Raw genomic sequence first — 19436 nt, forward strand, 5'->3', positions numbered from 1 at the left:
GGGGGGGGGGGGGCAGTCAGGAACAAGCGCAGGGGTGGTTTGGATGGGGCAAGGGTCCCTGGGGGCCCATCAGGAATAAGAGGAGGGGTGGATGGGCAGCAGGGGGCAGTTAGGGGACAGGGAAGGGGGTGGATGGGGCAGGGTTCCTGGGGTGGAGTGTCAAGGAAATGCCGGTGTTGGATAGGGCGGAATCCCAAGTGAGCGATCGCTGAAGGGTGGGAGGAGGGGGGAGTGGAAGAGACTCGGGGGTGAAGAGGAGGAACTGTAAGTATTTTGGCGAGCTCAGCAGGCAGATGGCTATATCTAAGTACGGCGGCCGCGCGGCCGAGCATGGACACGCTAAAAGATTGCCCTGAGATTGCAGCCCAGGGAGGTTAAAATGCGTTAAGCTGGGGGAGAGGCCTCGCACAGAGGGCTAGGCGACGGTGCACCTCACAGCTTAGGCTTCCTGCTCGCATGCCTGTTAGCTCTGCATCCCGCATGCGTGCATGTGAGACTACAGCCACACATGGCAGACGAAGGGGTCCTCTCCAGGCGTGAAGAGTCCGTCCGCGCGGAGGGCGCGGTGCCAGGTCGAATGCCCACAAGTAAGGGCGTGGAGTAAGCGAGTAATACGCACCATTATAGGCGGGCGTGTGGTCAGGCACTGGACAGATGGGTCCGGCTGGGGTTGCCAGTTGATGGCTGTCATGTTCGCGACTATTTTCATTCAAAAGGGTGATTCTTCTGTAAACAGAGATTTATTGGCAAACTACTTGCTGGGAGAAATTTGTGTTAAACCGATTTTTAGGAAGCAGAGCGAGGGAACTGTCAGAGGGCAGTCTGCACCTAGATACATGATGGTACTCATAGGAGAAATGGGCAGTATGGAAGACAAAGATGTCAACTACTGAATAGTAGCTAAAGAAGAACCAACAGAAATATATTTTAAGCATAAAATGTAAGAGGGGAAGATGGGCTTAAAAATTATCTTTTTTTTTTTTCAACCTTCTATCAATATGAGCGGCACCGCTTATGATATGTTGAGCGCAACTTCCAACACGGTCAAAATATAGTCCTCCGTCTTAAAGAGGGCTTTTTAAAAATAACCGGGGGCCTGCTGCCCTCCGCTCACTTAGTTTGGGAGCAATTTTACACTGTAAAACATTGTTAGGCTGTCGCGGCGCGCGGGGGAGCGCGCAATGAGACGGCAAACGGAGAACACCACTAGAAAGGGAAGACCGGGCTGAAGCCACCCCATCCACCGACTGAAATTATAGTTGAGTACATCAAGAATGCAGGGCAGGCAGCGCCTTGTGTCCCCCCCCTCCACTAGTGACTAAATGAGGATCGTCACGCCCTCCGCTCAGCGCCGGCGACTGAGCCGTTATGTATGCAGGGCCAATCCGAGTGGGTGTGTTTGGCAAGTGAGGGACTGTAGCCACTATAGAACCCCAGAGGGAGCCAGGCGAACTCCACTTAACGACACTCGAGAGAGGCCGCCGCGCGGCACAGTCCGAGTGGACAGCCAAAAGCTAACCGAGTGCTCGCTCACACGGCACGTGCGCCCCACCTTCAACAGGAGCAGTCCCTGGAGTTAGAAGAAGCCAAATGGAGTCTGGAGACCTCTTTGAGGCGACGCTGTCAACCAGATGAGTTGAGGTAAAAAGCTTCTGGGTGGCAGGAAGGTGACTTGAGATCAGAAGTACGTTGTGGCGATCGGGAGCATGGAAACGCTGGGAGAGATCTGATTAAAGGGCGGGCAGATGGACGAAGAAGTGAGCGCCGATAAAAATTCGCACGCAGGGCGCAGCGCACGCCTAAGAGAAAGCAGTACGAAAGTTGTGTTCGCTCAGGTGGATGCCTTTGGACTTATTGCAAATGAACTTCTCCATCAGTTTAATTATATGAATAAACCGCTGTGCTTGCCAAGAAGAGTTATTTTTGACCGAAGCAAAGCTGGGTTAAATTTTATTGTGAAGCAGTCCAAGAGGGGACATTAAGCTGTCTGTAGTCGTGACTGTCTAGTCCAGTGTGAGGGATTCATGGCCAAACTCCAGTTATTTCTGTTATTGTCCAGGGCGTATTTTCGCTCATAAACTGTTAACTTCTTCAAAGCTGGTGGTGTTTTTGAATGGCATATGAATAAGATGACACTCCCTGTCAAGAGAGGGCAGTGGGTCCACTTGTGTATATTAGTTTCAGAGTCGGCATGTGTTTCCCAATTATTAATCCGGACTCTTGCCCCCATTCAATTCCCCTGTTCCCTGCCCTCTGACCGCCCTGAGTCCTGACCCTAATCCAACACCCTGCTCCCTGCCCTCCTTACGCTGCCTGGAGATGGGGGCCGTGCCACCCAGTGTCAGGGCCGGGAGCCACAGGGGCCAGGCCAGAGCTGCTGGCCAGCCTGAAATCAGGGGCTGGCCCGCAGTCAGGACTGGGGGCCAGCCCAGAGCTGGGGGCCAGAGCCACTGGCTAGCCTGGAGTCACTGGCCAGGCTGGAGTCAGGGACCGGGGGCTGGCCTGGGGCCGTGCCAGCTGGAATCAGGGCTGGGGCTGGCCCAGAGCTATGCCGTCCGGACGGTCGGAGTTAGGGCCAGCCCGAAATTGAAGGCCGGCCCGGAGCCACTGGGCAGGCTGGAGTCATGGTGCCTAGAGCTCTCCTCATGCCCGCTGCCCCAGCTCACCTGCAGGAAGCTGCTGCTTCCTTCTCAGCCCTCCCAGGCTTCCTGCGCTAACAGCTGATTCATGAGAAGCCCAGAGGGGGAGCCTTCAGGGGAGGAGACAGAGGCAGAGCTGGAGCCAGATGAGCTGGGGCTGGGGGATGGGCAGGGAGCTGCTGGAGCTTTTGTTAAATTTAAAAGCCCTTTACAACTGGTTCTAAAAGGGTTTCTAAATTTAACAACCGGTTCCCGGGAACAGCAATCTCCTAAGTCTGGTACGTGCATTCTAATTCACCAAAGAATGTCATTTGAGGTCCCAAATAAAAGCCACTGTCACATTGGTTATCCATATTAGTGTGAAACACATGTATAAGGAGTTAAGTATATACAATATTATAAAGTCTGTGTCTAGGGACTGACAAAGTGAAGGTTTCCTGTCAGACAAGAAATGTTTACCTAGCTGATTGTTCACATGTAAAATAAATATTGTATGGTTCACAAAGGGTCTCCTATTACTAGTCTGTACTAAATGTTAATGGAGGATTGAGTTTCAAAGAAAGAAAAAATCAGTAAGAGAAAAATAAATGTAATGCTTCTGGCAGGCCAAATTGATAGCAGCAAGGGCCGGGTTCAATACATAGGGGTCTCTTCCCTACAACGTAATGCAAAACCAGCTCGAGCCCCCACCTAGTGACCTGGGAAAATCTTACACACACCTCTGCGTGCCTCAAAGAGGCAATACTTCTCTCGCAAGCACAGAGTCTCGGTGTAGCAGAAAAGGTTTAATTACATGAGATAAACAACAAGCATTAAATTGGGAAAACACCTCAACAAGAGTTCATAGACCAAACCGTGAGCAAAGACCCACTCCAGGAAACTAGGCTGTGTCCTTTTCCCTGGGCTCTTGAGTCCAGCAACCCCCAAATCACGCCAAGACTCCAAAGTCCAATACCCCAAATGTCCCTAGAGTCCAGCAACCCAAAGATCACCCACAGTCCCAAAAGTCCCACAATCCAAAAGTCTCTGTCCTGGGTCATTGCAGCCCTAGAGTTCAAGAGTCTATCTGCAGAGGTTCCCCCCCACCCCAGCCTGGGTAGAAAGGGGCACCTTGTGTGGTGCGGGGCCAACTGCCCTGCCTCTCAGTGGAGTTGTGCTTCTGCCTTCTTCACGAACTGCTCCACTCTACCAGCAATTTCACTCTGCTCCTCCAGCCGTCCTCATGAACTGCTCCGTTCCGCCAGCTGCTCTGCTCCACCAGCTGTCCTGTAATCCGCTCTAGCTGGCCCCACAAACTGCTCGGCTCTGCTCACTCCCTGGTGCCACAAACTGCTTCACTCCACTCTGCCAGCTGCTCTGCTCCACAGTGTAGCTTCAGGCTCCCCTACTAGTTAGCACAGTACTCAGTGCTCTCAGCTCAGCAATTCCAGCTCTTTAGCAATTTCAGCTCACAGTAGGGGAGCCCCAGTGCTAGTGCATCATTAGCCCGAAGTGAGTTCAGCTCATAACCTGTATCTAGATTCTTAAGGGAATCAAAAATCAACTCTGATATTCCACAGTGGAGAGAGGAGTAGGTGGAACCAGGGCCAGCACTACCATTTAGGCTACCTAGGCAATGGCCTAGGGCGCCAGAATTTTTTGGGGGCGCTATTTTGCCAGGGGGGCAGCACGCAGGTCCGGGGGACCTACTGCAGTGATGCTGGCGGACGGTCTGCTGCTGTGAAGGTCCGGTGGAGCTGCAGCAGTCATGTCAGCGGACGGTGCACTTGTCTAAAGGCTGGGAGCCCCCGGGGCTCACAGGCAAATTAAAGTGCCCAGGGCTCCGACCGCTGCGGAGTCCCGGGCCCTTTAAATCCCCACCACAGCTCCAGCTGGGATTTAAAGGGCTCTGGGCTCCCTCAGCTGCAGGGAACTCTGAGCCCTTTAAATCTCAGCCCCAGCCCAGCCGCCGAAGCTACGGGCGGATTTAAAGGGCTCTGGGCTCCCTCAGCTGCAGGGAACTCTGAGCCCTTTAAATCTCAGCCCCAGCCCAGCCGCCGAAGCTACGGGCGGATTTAAAGGGCTCTAGACTCCTGCGGCTGCAGGGAGCTCTGAGCCCTTTAAATTCCAGCCCCAACCCGGACGCCGAGCTGTGGGTGGGATTTAAAGGGCTTGGAGCTCCCCACCACTGCGGGGAGCCCAGAGCCCTTTTAATCCCAGCCACAGAAGCTGGTGCGGTCCGGCACGGCGTACTGGCTCTTGCCTGTACTCCCCCGACCCACCAAAGTCAAATCCTCCTAGTGGGCCAATAAATCACTGAAGATGGTGTTCAGAAAAAAAAACTTTTATATTGTATTTTTTATTTTGAATTTCTCAGAAATAATAAAATTGTCATACAACTTTATACAATTCTTTGCCTGCCAGAGTTTTTAGTGTTTGCCAGACACCTGGCAATGCTTCAGTTCTGTCAGTTTGTTGATGTTTGGCCTCAGTGACTGAGCAGTTGAAACCTTCAGGATTGCAGCAAGGTGTGCATCAGACAGTTGTATTTGGTATTTTGACTTGTTTATATTCATTGTGGAAAAAAGTGCTGCTGCCTCCATAGCTGACTCTGCCTGGCAACTAATGATGCTGCCTCTATGGCTGACTCTGCCTGGCGACTAGTGATGATATCTCTGGTTTCAGAGTAGCAGCCGCGTTAGTCTGTATCCGCAAAAAGAACAGGAGTACTTGTGGCACCCTAGAGTCTCTAAGGTGCCACACGTACTCCTGTTCTTTTTGATGATATCTCTGTCCCTCTCCCCCAGCCAACACGAGCTGCAGGGAACAGTGCCTGCAGCAGACATTGCCGGCTGCCTGTCTGCATTTCTGCGGGCTGCAGTGGGGAGGTTCTTGGGCCACAGATGGCCTGCAGGCCAGGATTTTGAGACCCCTGCTCCATAGGAACCAAAAAGCGGGTTTTTTTTAAAAAACATAATATGGTACGTTCAGTTGTTACAATAGGAAAAAATTCATTCCTATTGTATTTTTATATTCCATTTTCATATAATATCAAGAACTGTGTAAAAAGAGAGAAAATGAGAATTTTAGCCAAGTACAGTGACTCATACTGATAGCAAGACAAAATGATGTTATAAATGCTTTGAACATAAAAAGGCAAAGGCGCAATTTAAGAGCAGTAGTAATGCACTGAAAGTTCTGACACAGAGAAAGGATGACAAAATGTGATTTGTGGGATCAAATGAACTGGGTTTAGTTGTGTACTGAGGCAGATTGAAATTTAAAGTAAATTTGCAAATTAGTATTCTAAATTGAGAAAGGGTTGAAAATTGTCTCAAAAGCTGAAACTGGATTAGGATGACAAATAGAAGCAATAAACATGGGCAATAAACAAAAATTAAAGGCCAGTGACCTGTCCATGACTTGTACTAAAAATGCCTATGACTAAATCTTACTGGGGGAGCTGCTGGGGTGGGTGCCCTGGGCTAGCGGACTGCAGCTGCTCTGGCCAGCCGCCTGGGGACCACTGCCGGGGCCAGTGGACTGCGGCTGCTCCGGCCAGCCACCCGGGGACTGCTGCTGGGGGCCCAAGCAGTGGCTGGTGTGGGTGTCTCCAGGGCCACCTGAGCAGGTGGCCCTGGAACAAGCTGCTTGGGTGGCCTTGGGGTCAGCCACACTAGCTCCTGCAGAAGTTATGGAGATTGCAGAAAGTCATGGAATCTTTGACTTCCATGACTTCAGTAACAGCCACGGAGCCTTAAAAATGACTTAACTCCACAACAGTAATGAGAAGCATGTACAATGGAAACAGTGGTTATATGTGCCGTCACAGGTAGCATACAACTGAGAGAGAGAATAATAAAGATGGAAAAGAACTCCCTCTAGTGAAGAAAAAAAATACATTGAACATTGACCTGTAGTGTCAAATACTTGATGTATATGATATATATGTTATCAGAGATGTACCATTCTGTAAATTTCTGTGTGAACTGGGTTCTCATGAAAACTGGACCAATAGCAATGGGTCTGCGAGGAAGAGGTGATCACACAGGTAAATTGGGCCAGGCTATTCAGGGCATTGGCGATAGTAACTATCACCTTGGCTTTCACCTGGAAGTAGATTGGCAGACTGTGTGGCGCACAAGTTACCCTGAGCTGAGGGAGGAACTCGCACATGGGACTTGGAAAACCAGTTGTGGAACCAATGCTGGGATTTAACACCAACATCCAAATGCCACTCATAATATCTCCTAGGGCTATGGCTGGAGTTGTTCCATTTATTTATATATTACTCCTTGCTCAGGGCTATGCCTGAAGTTATAATGAGCCCCAAATGGTAGAATTATGCATTCAGAAATGGAAACTGCTCTTTTAAAAATATAGTCCATGATGTTTATTCTATCAGTGTGACCAGCCTAATTTTTAGAGCATCTTGTAAAAGGTGTTGGATTTATTTTGATAAAGGAAAAATACACAAGAAGAACAAGGTTAATGTTTTTTAATATTTTCCCCACCAGAATTAATAGACAGTTACATAAGAACTCCATGTGGGCACCTGCATTCATTACTTTCCCTTTTGCACTTGTTAAGAGTATTAAAAGTGACAGGCTGCATTTTCTGATAATGATCACATTTAATGCAAATGCAAACATGTTCCTCCAATTTTCATCGGGTCATGTACTATGCTATCCCTTTATTGTCAGGCAAACAAATATAGCTCATTGTTTCAGAACATTAGAGTCTGGAACCCTACTAATATACGTATTTGCTGAACTAGCACTCACATTTCTTGTGTCATCCATCCAATGACTACAAAGATTTAAAAAAAAAAAAAAGAGAGAGAAAATGGCCAGGATACAGGGAAAACCATGAAGCTAAATACTTATTTGTGGATATTTGGATATATGCACACTAAATGCAGCTAGGCTTAAATTGGCAAGGAAAGTAGCACACTACTGCACATGTACTGTTTTCAAGTATTCATAACTCTACTTCTTGATCAGTTATTTTCAGGTTTGCAGAGGAAGCTTTTCTTATTGAGCACTATATAAATGCCAAGTTTAAAATGTTGTTAAAAGCTCTCCAACCAAAAAAATATATTTACATTTTCCTAGTGCCAAATTCTATCAGGAAATGTGTACATCTACAGGTTTCTAAAAATTGTTTTTAGTCTTAGTGAAAAGCTCTTCAAATGCCTTGGCAATGAAGAAGCATGTTCTGTCAACCATGCTTGTAGGTTATGCTATCTCAGGCAACCTAAAAAAGTTGGATTTCATGGAGCCAGATCCTCAGATAATATAAATCAGCATCACCCAATTAATTTCAGTGGCGCTACACCCAATTTACTCCAATTGAGGATCTGGCCTGCACTTTCTCTCAAACAATTTGCTATCCAGCCTATGCAATCCTGTTCTTTTTGTACAGAATAGCCTAAGGATCTAGGAAAAGGAGTTGCGGCTTGAGGAAAAGTTCGCTGTACTTCCATAGACTTATTTGAAAGACTAGTGAGTCCGTGGAGTTTGGGACAATACTTTGATAGGGGATCAAAATGTAGGAAGTCTAAAGTTGCAGCAGGCTCACTGCCTAAAAAGTTCAAAATTACAATTAGCTACTGAGCTCCAGGAAGAGTGAAACAAGTTAGGTCCTGTAGTTCTGGCCTAAGAAGCTTAAAAAATTGCTGACATCTTATGGAAAACTTTTAAAAGTTGTTTATGGACTAGCCCTTCCACTTAAATAATATTCTATACATAATTACTTTATTATTGGGACAAAGGTACACATAAACTATCAGTCTTTGCTTCTTAAGAATTCTGCTCATGCTGCTTATTGCCCATTTGAAGTCCTAGTCCTATATTTCTTTTTTGCTGCGAACGTATTTAATGTCACAACCAGCGGCTTGTGACCTTAAGTAAGGAAGCATCGGTTGGAGCCAGTGAACTCTTTGGCCCCAGTCCTGTCAGTTGCCCCACAAGAATCTACTCCATCATCAGATACTAGCAAGATAGGAGTCTAAGGAAGCAAATACGTTTCCATGTAAATGCCTTTAGAAATAATGGCTATGAAAACTTCAGACCATGTATTTTACTCTGTCAAACGGCATTTTACTAAAAGTTTTTCCATAAGGCACTAATTGTTCATTATCAATTTTTAACTCCAAACAACACATCCTTCTCCTCAGTTGTCCTTTCTCTCCTCCCCCTTTTTTCTGCATCCCTTTTTTTCATTTTTATTTTTGTAAGTTAGGTGAGTTCGGCCTCCCTTGCTGGGTCTATGGCCTAAACTGCCTCTTCAGTTGCTCATGCCTCCTGTTTGACACCTCCTGGATCTCCCCACCTTTTCCCCTTTCTCTTTCATTGCTTTCATTTCCCGACTTACATTTTGGGATAAAATGAAGTGCTTTTTTCCCTCTTTCTCTGTAAAACAACTGTGTTTGCACAAGCTCCTGTGCTTTAGTTAGTTCCTTGGATAGTTCATGTCTACACAACAGTGTACTACAAACATTAATATTGCTCCAGCTTGTTAAAGAATTACTAACATTACATTGCCCACTATCTAATATTAACAGTCTTAGGAAACAGTCACAAAGAATTCTACTCTAAGTATATGCATTATTTAAAAAAAGATGTAAAAATGAGTATGAGCTATAGAACAGGAGGAAGTAAAAATGTTTAGGTTGATGTGTTACATTAGTTTATATATTCAAGACACTTATGATAATTCAGTTGTCATTATAGATTATAAATCCTAGACATATGGCAATACATATTTCAAATTGGAAGGAAAAATCTCGCCATAAATATAGTCTCTAGGCCAAATCACCTTCCTTTTACATCAATGAGGTTGCATACACACATAATTTGAGCAGAATTTAAAACTTACGTTTACAGATTTAGGCCCTGGTTCTAGTTAGGGTGAAGAGTGTGTATGCAACTTTTTCCCTTTGCATGTCCACACCTGGGGCAGCCATAGTCTTAATTTTTGTGTGAACTTGGAACAAAAGGACCTCTAGCCTGTTCAAAGAGAATGGGCTGGTTAGCGAAAATGTGGAGCCCTACTCTCCAACCCCCTTTCCTCTGAGCTGTCACAGCAAGGCACTCAGGTGAATGGTGCTGTAGAAAAAACTCCATATAGCTCACAAAAGACGGGAGTTTTTCTGCATTCACTCAAAAAGTGTAGTGATGATCACTCTGGCATGAGTTTCGCTTAGCACTCCTAGTGGTGTTTTGGCTGCCCCAGCAACAAGGGAATCTTGCTTCCCTACTTCATGAAGAAGATGTGAGGAAAAGGGTGAGAAGCCCTCCGTTGACTCTGGACCTTGTCCTCTTTTGTAATTTTTTTCTCTTGTCCTCTCCCCTAACAATGGCTGCCTCCTCAGTATTCTGTCATACAATTTTGTCACTCTTGGTTCAAGAGGCTACTACTCTGTCCATCAATGTAGGTTCTTATATTACTCCTGGGAGAATTCTGCGCCACTGCACAATTAGAATTTTGCAGAATTTCTCCCCCGACCCCAAGAAATTGGCTGCAGAGCTTTGGCCACCACTAGGGGTTGCTGGACCCGGCAGAGCCCAGGTTGCAAACAGAAGACAAGGCCAGGGAGTGGGAGAGAACTGGAGGGTTTTCAGCAGCTACAATTCCCAGCATGCCCCGAAGGAAGGAGGTGGCAGCTGCGCACAGGAAACTCCATGTAAGCCCAGGACCCAGCATCAGTCTCTTTCTCCCTCTGATCCCTGGGCTCTAGAAGGGTAGGGTCTGTGAGTGTCTGGGCTGAGGGCCTGCAGCTGTCCCCTGGGGGGTAGAGGGTGTGAGTGTCTAGGCAAGGAGGCCTACAGCTGGGGGTGCGGGTCTGAGTTTCTAGGCTCTGGGGGGAAAGTGTGTGAGTGTCTGGCTCGCCAGCTGGGCTCTAGTGGGAAAGGGCAGAGAAGCAGGAATTGGGTTGTCATAGGGATTTCTTTAACTCTCTACTCGTGGGGGAATTTTTGTGTGTGTCTGTATTGTTACAGACATACTTGCTGACAGGTATTTTGAAATAAATTACTAAAATAATTGAAACTAGTCTGATTGTATAGTGTTATTTTGACAAATTTTGCAGAATTTTAAAATATTGTGCACAGAATTTTTAATTTTTTGGCACATAATTCCTCCAAGAGTATTATATGACACTCATCAATGTGTTAATCTGTAGCTTCAACCAACTGGAACAAAATTTCTGTTGGTGTAGTTAATCTAGTCTCCAGCTCTTTTCCAGCTGATTGTAAAGCATATCTTGTCTCCCTGACCATCTGTCAATGATTACACAGTATGTAAATTTAAAAGTAAGTGATTTGGGATGCACTTTGCATGAGACTACAAAGTCCTCCAAAAAGGGGTTTGAATAGGAGTATTTGGGTGAGTAAAGACTACTGCTGTGAGTGGACGGTTTGCAGGCTCAGCCTTCTAAGGGTATATTGTAAAATATATACACAGGTAGTATAATGAAATCTGTACAAGGCAAATGAAAAGACTTGAATAAATTGTCTTAAATCAAGATTTCACACGTTTTCATCTTACTGTTGGTATATTTTTGGTAAAGATTTTAATGAAAAATTTGCAAAAGCCAAATTAAATTTTGTGCTTCATTTTATTTGTATGTAAATACTGCTCAGAGGCCTTATCAGATCATTAAACCTGAAACAATTAAAAAATCGTTACTCTCCACATTCTTGCTCTGTGCAAGTTTTGACTTTCTGCATTCCCCACCGCTGGGATGCTGAAACTAGAAGGGGTTCCCTTGAAGTTTCCCTCCTGCTCTAACCCAGTGTTGGTGGGGCTGGTTTCCTAGCTCTTGGATCTGTTGCTATTTTATGTTTATGCTGCACCATTGTGAGCGCCCTAGGAAGTGTGGGGGGCAGCTGGGTCTCAGACGGACGTTGTTTTCCTGGAGGTGCCAGCTCCTACCTTCCTGTTGCTATCAGAGATGCGCTTGTTCACGCCTGCCTCACTGAGTATTCAACAGAGGTGGGAGAAGGGTGCTGGTCCTGGACGAATTTGTATAGTGGGGGTGCACTGAGAGCCACTGATCCAAACTAAACCCTGATGAAAGCGCCTCAAGCCAGGGATGCAGCAGCTCTCCTGGTTCCAGCCCCTGTGGGTGGGAGGGAGGCTGCCCAGACCCAGAGACGACCAAGGAGGCGGGAACACCAGCGTCTCGCTCCACGTGCCTTCCATTTCCAAGCGGGAGCCCCCTGCGCCTGCGCTCTGCACAGCTGCGAGCCCTGGCGCTGGGAAAACGAAGTGGCTGCTGGTTGCGCTGTTCATATGGCAACGGGCCGCGAGCTGTAAACACGCGGGCTGCGCGCGAGGAGGGACCAGGACCGGGACTGGGCTCGGATGCCCGGGCTGCGGCTGCAGCGGGGGTTCTTCTGGCGGCGCCTCTGCGCTCCGTGGGCTCCCCCGCGAGGGCTCCTGTTTGCCTCGCCAGGCGCTGGGCACGAGGCTCGATGGGCTGTTCTAGCAGCGCCCAGACCCAGACCCAGGACAGCAACCGGCCGGCTTCAAAACCCAGCGACACCAACGGGCTGCAGAAATGTGGTGAGCGGGGCTCTTCCCTTTCTGATGTGTGACGGGAGCTGCTCTGGTCTCCAAAGCCGGGCTAGGGGCAGCCCAGACACCTGCACGGGGCTCCGCTGCTGCCCGTTTCCTAAAGGGGATCAACTTCTCTAGGAACCGGTGTCATTTATTGTTATTGATCGCTGTTGTGATTTTATTCTACCGTGTCCTTCGCTAGCACCCCTTATCCCAGCCCCCCAAAGCACTTTGCAAAGATGTGCTTAGGGATTTACAGAGCAAATCAAAAGCTGATGGTCAGTGCCCAGAAGAGCAGTTTAGCTAGCCCGGTCCTGTAAACATGCATGTGAATTCTCTTACTCGGGTAGCCGTGCTGAGTTCGATGGGAATATTCAGGGGAATAAAGTCATGTACACAAGTGTTTTAAAATTGGCGTCCAAATAAGTCATAACATATCAAAGGATGACAACAAACAAGGAAGAGAGAATTGCAGGAACACATCAGTCTAAGCGAACCTACTTTCAAGTTAAAAAGTAAATCCATCACTTAAATGAAGACCTCTTTTTAAACCAGAAAGCATATTTGTATCAAATGATTATACTACTTGTCCTGCATTCCCAGAGTTACTGTGAGGGTCGCACCTATAATAATCATTCGGACAGGTATTGGCCACCCTAGAAATTTGTCAGCATGATTTCTGTTTTCAAGTGCTGTTTTCACAGATTTACAAACTGGTTATAAAAAGTGCTGGAACTTAGTATACAAAGTCAGCCTAAAATCATTAACTTTTTTTGAATAGTCACTTTTCTATGGATAGCTAGAAATGTTAAGACTCCAAAAGTGTCATTAGATAAAATCTTAACAGCCTCCATTACAGAATTAACACAAAATAAAACAAAAAATCAACCCCCCAAAACCAAAACCTAACCTAATCTTACCTATAAATTTGTGAAAAGCAATAATAAAGTTACTTTGTAGCAGCTGGTAAACCAACACATCAGCTGTTATTCCCCAAAAGCTGGGTCTACATTCTCATGGCAGAATTTCCTGACCTCCTTCAAGTCTAAACACAATTCTTTGTCTATTATTGGGTGGTAAGTGTGTTTTTTGTAATGCATAAGCTTTTTAAATTAAATATCAGCTTCAGCCATCTTCCACATCAACTAAGACTGGCAGTAGAATTTTGTAAGCAACTTTGGAAAAAAAACAAAACTGTCACAAAGCAGCTTGTATATCTCAACTCTGAAAGATGACAAATATTGACTATTTTAGACAAAACACAACCATTTATTGCCTTAGATGGTGAAATTATTGTCTCATTATAAAAACTACTTTTATAACAGCTTAGTTGTCACTGATCTTAATGCCTGTCATTGTTCATGATTCAGATATTTTACATTTATGCTACTTTATGTTTCACTTTTTCATAAATGTTGTCTGACCATAGTTTGTCTTTTAAAAACAGGCCTTATTGTGCACTAGCTGAAGTTACTGGCAAAAATAGAGCAGAGTCGCATCAAAATCTGAACCCAATCCTGCAATCTGCTCATATCACTAGAACTTTAAAATTTGATTGAGTGAGGGTTGCAGGATCAGGCATAAATATTACTGGATTTTCAAAAGTTTCAAAGAGGTACAAATCCCCTTGACTGTGGTGTTATCTAAGAAGCCCCTGCACTAGCTCAGTCCCACTGGAGAATCACCCATACCCAGGGCTCATCCACACTGTGTCAGATTCCACTGACAGTACAGTTGCAGTGGTTGTACTGTAGTGCAGAATCTGGGCGCTAACATCTGCAGGTTTAACATTCAGGTTCTTTAAAAATGACAAGTGTCCATTAGAACTAATAATCCAATATTACAGTGAAAAAGTGGAAGTAAGAAATGATTCTGATATGTCCTTTGCGCACAGTGGGAAAATCTCGTTCATGCAGATGTGCTGTGCTTACACAATTCTTGTGGGCCTGATCCTGCTTGAATGAAGTCAGTGAGGCCAGGTCTACACTGCGACTTTAAATCGGTTTAATGGCTGATATACCGATTTAACGCTGTATCCGTTCACACGACGTCGTCATTAATATCGAGTTAACCGCCTCCTTAAATCGATTTCGGAACCAGGTGTGCTCCTTCCTAAATCGCCTGGTCCCTCTGGGCTCTCGTACTCCCAGGCGGCAGTGATTTGCTCCGCTCCCAACCAGCATTATACAGTTCTCCCCGCTGTAGTCGCTCACAAAGATTTGGAGACACACAAGCAGCAATAGCAAGCGGACAGTTGTTTGGCTGAGGTCTGAGCGAGTATAATGATGGCCAGCGACCTTAAACGGCCAATGCACACTTCTAATCCACCATCCGGCACTTGCTCAGTCTGTAGTTGAACAGCTCCTGACCACTGTCAGGCTGCCAGTGTAGGACTCATGAGACCTGGCATAAGGGTAGGCTGGGTCCGCCAGGGATAAATATAGCAGTTGAACATTCCCAACGGTTATTTTCTGGTCTGGAAAGTAATTCTGCTGTAGCGCTTAAAACAGGACTAGTGCTCCCTGAAGAAGCGAGCGTCATGAAACTTCCTGGCATCCACGTGGATGTGGTGAAACGGTCTGTGGTCACCAGTGCTTGCAGACCATTGAAAAGTCACCCCTTGCGGTTCACGTACTGGGTGCCTGGTTTCTGGGCCAAGCATAGGGGAGGTGGTGTCCATCTATGGCCCCAACACAGTTGCGAAACGCCATTGCAGCAAAGCCATCCATATCACCTGCACTTTCCCAGAGCACACGTTCGTAAGCGACGCAGCTACGATTGCTTTGGCTACTTGCATCAAACGCATCCACAGTAGATTTTGCCCACTCCAAAATTATTTGCCGACTGACCGGTAGCTGTCTGGCGTTGCAAGCTTCCAGAGGCTATTGCATCGCTTCTCCACTGTGAGGCGGCGTCTCATGGTTTGGATTAAGCGGTTCAGGCAGGGAAAGCATGTCAACAAGTTTAAGAAAAGTGCTCTTACGATGCGAAAGTTTCTTCAGCCACTGCGAACGTCCACACGCGTAGAAACATGCGTCCCACAATTCTGTGCTTGTTTCCCGTCCGCATAATTCTGCGTCAATGGGTAGAAGATGCCGTAATAGACAGTAGCTCCAAAAGCCGGGGCCATCCGGTATGGAGAATTCTGCCTCATTCTATCATCGACTTCCTCGCCGCTCAAGCAATAGCGCTCCCTCTTCTCCTGCTTTTGCAAGTTCATTGTTCAGTATAGTCAGCACGAGAGAGCGAGGTTTGACAGGTCAGGATACCGATTTGGTGATCTCAGGGTCCATGATTGCGTGCTAGTGGCGTTGCTCAATGCACTCCGCGAAAAAGCGCAAGGGTGCTGCTGCTCACAAAGGGAGGTGAGGCTGTACCGCAGCACCACCCGGGGCAATGTTTTTCTGCGCAGTCAGGCAGTGCCTCAAACATCGGAAGTGGGAACTATGGGCTAGCTGAGAAACAGCTACCCACAGTGCACCGCGCTCCTCCTTAAATCGATGGTAGCCTTGGACCATGGACGCAAGCAATCGATTTTGTGATCGCATTGTGGACGCGCAAAACCGATTTTATAACATCGGTTTTGTAATATCGGTTTAAACTACTTCGAAATAATCGTGCAGTGTAGACGTACCCTGAGAGTTTTGCCATTGACTTAAATGGGCCACTAATTTCATGAGGAGTACTTTTCTGACTGTCAATGGTACTTTTGATCCTAAGTGGCTTGGTGCTTTTTAAAATCCCACCATGAATACACAAACTGTTGATATTTTTTATGTGTTGAACAGATTATGTATATATATGGTTTATATAAATATTCATACTTTTTCCTTTTGTTTTCTTCTGATTTCTAAAGTAGAGAATCAATAAAATTGTGAATGACTATAACACCATTCAGATTTTTTGAATTAGCTAATGTAGAGACAATTTTGACATCTTGAAATACACCTCTACCTCAATATAATGCAACCCGATATAACACAGTAAAACAGTGCTCGGGGCGGAGGAGGGGGCAGGGCTGTGCACTCCATTAGATCAAAGCAAGTTTGATATAACACAGTTTCACCTATAACGTGGTAAGATTTTTTGGCTTCTGAGGGCAGCGGTATATCGGGGTAGAGTGTATATGCTTCATTACATGTATTTTAAGGAATTAATGAGTAAAATACTTACTCTGAGTAATAATTTTTACCTGATTTTTGAGCATTATTCTGCCCATGGATGTACATGGGTCACTATCCTTGCCTTCAATTGAATGCAGTTTTTCAAATATGATTTATCTGTGACAATAAGGTGTCAGTTTTCTTAATTAAATAATTTGTTTCCAGATTAGAGACAAATCCTCCTATCAGTCCTTTTGTATAACATCTTTTGAAGCCAGTGGTAGGCTGGCATAAAAATAAATTTCAGGACGTGGTCTGATATTAGGAGTTGATCCTGCAATCCTTACCCTTATGAAATCGATGGGCCCATTCCTATCCCATTTAAGGCAGTGACAAAACTCCCACTGACTTTATTTGAGCTGAATCAGGCCCTAAGGAACTAACTGTGTGAACGTGGAGTAGCCACATGAATAAAGTTTTGTAGGGTTGGCTCCTCAGCCTGCTTAAGACTATCTTTCCCACTACATGCAAAGAAAATATAAAAATCTTACTTTATCTTTTCACTGTATTATTTATCCCAATGGATGCTTGTCATTTTTAAAGAACCTGAATGCTAACCCTGTAGATGTTAGGACAAGGCTCTCAAGTATGGTACTGCCCTTGGAATTGCACTGCTGGTGGAATCTGACTTGGGGAAGATCAGCCTCCTATGCAGGTGATCATCCAGTGGCACACAAATCTTGTATCACACCAATCCCTTGCTGCAGTTTCAACTTGTTGGAGCAAGTATTCAGCCTGCAGCCAGGTTAAGTTAGAGCTGCCCTGAGCAGGTGTGCCTCGATCTGCATTCTCTGCAGTTCAACTGTTAATTTTCGAATATTTCTCAAAGATTTCAGATGTAAGCTTTCTTTCAAAACAAATAATTTTTGAAGCTTTTAGGTTATTCTGATATCATATTTGAAATTATTTAGTTTTCTGGGCCAGATCCTGCCACCTTTACTCATATTAGCTATCTGCTATTCTGAGTACTTCCGTTTACGGCCATTGGGACTACGTACATGAGCAAGAGCCACTCCCACAAGTAAGGGTTTTCAGAATTGGCTCATTTCTTTGTATCTAGTGCTAGTGCTTTAAAGAATATTCCTAGATTTAACACATTGCATCTCCATAAACTTAGCTCATAAACATTTTTATAATTTCATTTTAGAAGTTTTTTCAAAGACATTTTAAAATCATTTGTGCTAAATCCTGGCCTTGGCATACGTGCAGCGTGGAACTCAAATACAGCTATGAGCCCAGTTAGTTTCTGTGTGCAGAACCACTGCATATAGCTTAAGGATGGAGGAGTCTCTTCATGGTGGTCACGTGAGTGCTGTGGTAGCCAGCCATGCTCTCTCTGGTGGATATAATCAGGAAATGGGGCCATCAGCAGGAGAGAAAAAGGAGCCATCAGGCCAAAGAACTATTTCCCCATCACCGTCACCAAACCATACATCCTAATGGGTGGAAGAGACAGGGCCGGCGCAACCTATTAGGCGACCCAGGCAGTCGCCTAGGGCACTAACATTTGGGGGGCGGCGACTGTGGTGGCCGTACCTTCCGCCTCCTCTGTCGGGGGTGGCATTTCAGGGGCGGGACCTTCCGCTGCCTAGGGTGACAAAAAAGCTGGTGGTGCTCCTGGGAGGAGATGTACACATTCCCTTATGCCCATGGAATAGGCTTGGGAGAGATTGTGCCTGCCTGAGAGTATAATTTTTCCAGTCATTCTCATGGGGCCTTGTGACTCCTAATAAGTCTCCTCTGGCATAAGTGCCATACTCTAACACTAATAGGGTTGGATAAAATACCCACATAGTTAAAGTAAAAACTTGCTTGTTGCACTTAATTTTACTGATATCCTTACCTGCATTCTTTAACTATGTGTTTGTTAGTAGGTCTAGTCATGATGCTGTTATAAGGACTTTATATACAGTTATTCCCCTGACTGGAGGAATACTTGCTGTAAAATAAAGGTTTTCTTTGTGTTAATTCTTTGCTGTTATATTTTAGAACATTTGGTTTGTTGTACAATGTTAATAGCGGGTTTGTAAGGGAATAGTACTACTGAGAGTGCTAAGTGGAATAATGCAGACCTGGTATACCTTTGTACAATGGAGCCCACTGAAAATTTTGATGAAATACTTTTATATTGTTCCTGCTGTTTTGGCCTACTTTGTCAATGTTCTAAGGTCAAATTCTTTGTCAGTTTCATTCTGCAGCTGGCTGGATTCCAGAGCTTCTATAGAAGAAATTCCTGTTTCCGAGCAGAAAAGAGAAGACTGGAATGATTGAATCTGAGCTATTTCAGTCGTTCAATTTAGAGGGTTGTTGTTGTTTTGTTACCATATATTATAAGGCATATTAACTCCTTAAACTAATGTTATGGTGCTAATAAGTTTGGACTTGTGTAAATATGCTGAAATACTCTGCGTTGGAATTCTTACCAACCAGTCAGGATGCAAGATATTGACTTCCTGAATTAGTTTAATAGGAAAAATACATTTGCAAAAAGATTTCTGTTAAGTTTTTCCATAAACAAATTATTTCATTCAACTGAAATGTAATTGCAAAAGTTTGTGGCTATTTCACTGTATCTGAAATAAGTATCTAAATGAACACAAACATACAACTGCTGACAGATGGCTCTGTTAAAGAGCTATAAAGTTTGTGGGAATTGCCTACGTAAACTAAAAGTTTTTTACCATTTCTAGCTCCAACTTTATCTTCTTCCAACAATGAAAATAAATATTTTCAAAGGTTTAATGTGTTATCACTATAAGGAATCTTCTTGAGTGTTGAATGCCACAAGATATTCATATTTCTGGGGAATGAATATATTAAGCTGATGATTGGGACCCTACTTCTTCTATTTTAGAGAGTCCACCCTATTTTGAATGAAAGCAGGGGAATACCCCGTGAATTTCCAGCAGGATGGACCCTACATGGTATAATACTATTTTAAAATCCACACTTGCGTAGGACATATGTCATAAACAGATAGCTAAGGGTTAATGTTTCTTTTGCCTGTAAAGGGTTAACAAAGGGAACCAAACACCTGACCAGAGGACCAATCAGGAAACCGGATTTTTCAAAGCTCAGGGAGGGAATTTTT

At 45.2% G+C, this 19436-nt stretch overlaps 1 protein-coding gene across 1 annotated transcript in view; it reads left to right on the top strand.

Moving 5' to 3' along the window:
• Positions 1 to 12035: 12035 nt before the first annotated feature.
• Positions 12036 to 19436, top strand: part of ERICH5 (glutamate rich 5) — a 25318-nt gene continuing 17917 nt past the window's right edge. Inside the window, exon 1 of the mRNA XM_075061982.1 lies at positions 12036 to 12188. Within this exon, the coding sequence (XP_074918083.1) occupies positions 12098 to 12188 (91 nt within the window). The 5' untranslated portion in view covers positions 12036 to 12097. The remainder of the gene's footprint in view (positions 12189 to 19436) is intronic.

This window comes from Chelonoidis abingdonii, chromosome 2, assembly GCF_003597395.2.
Source record: "Chelonoidis abingdonii isolate Lonesome George chromosome 2, CheloAbing_2.0, whole genome shotgun sequence".
Classification (NCBI taxonomy): Eukaryota; Metazoa; Chordata; order Testudines; family Testudinidae; genus Chelonoidis; species Chelonoidis abingdonii.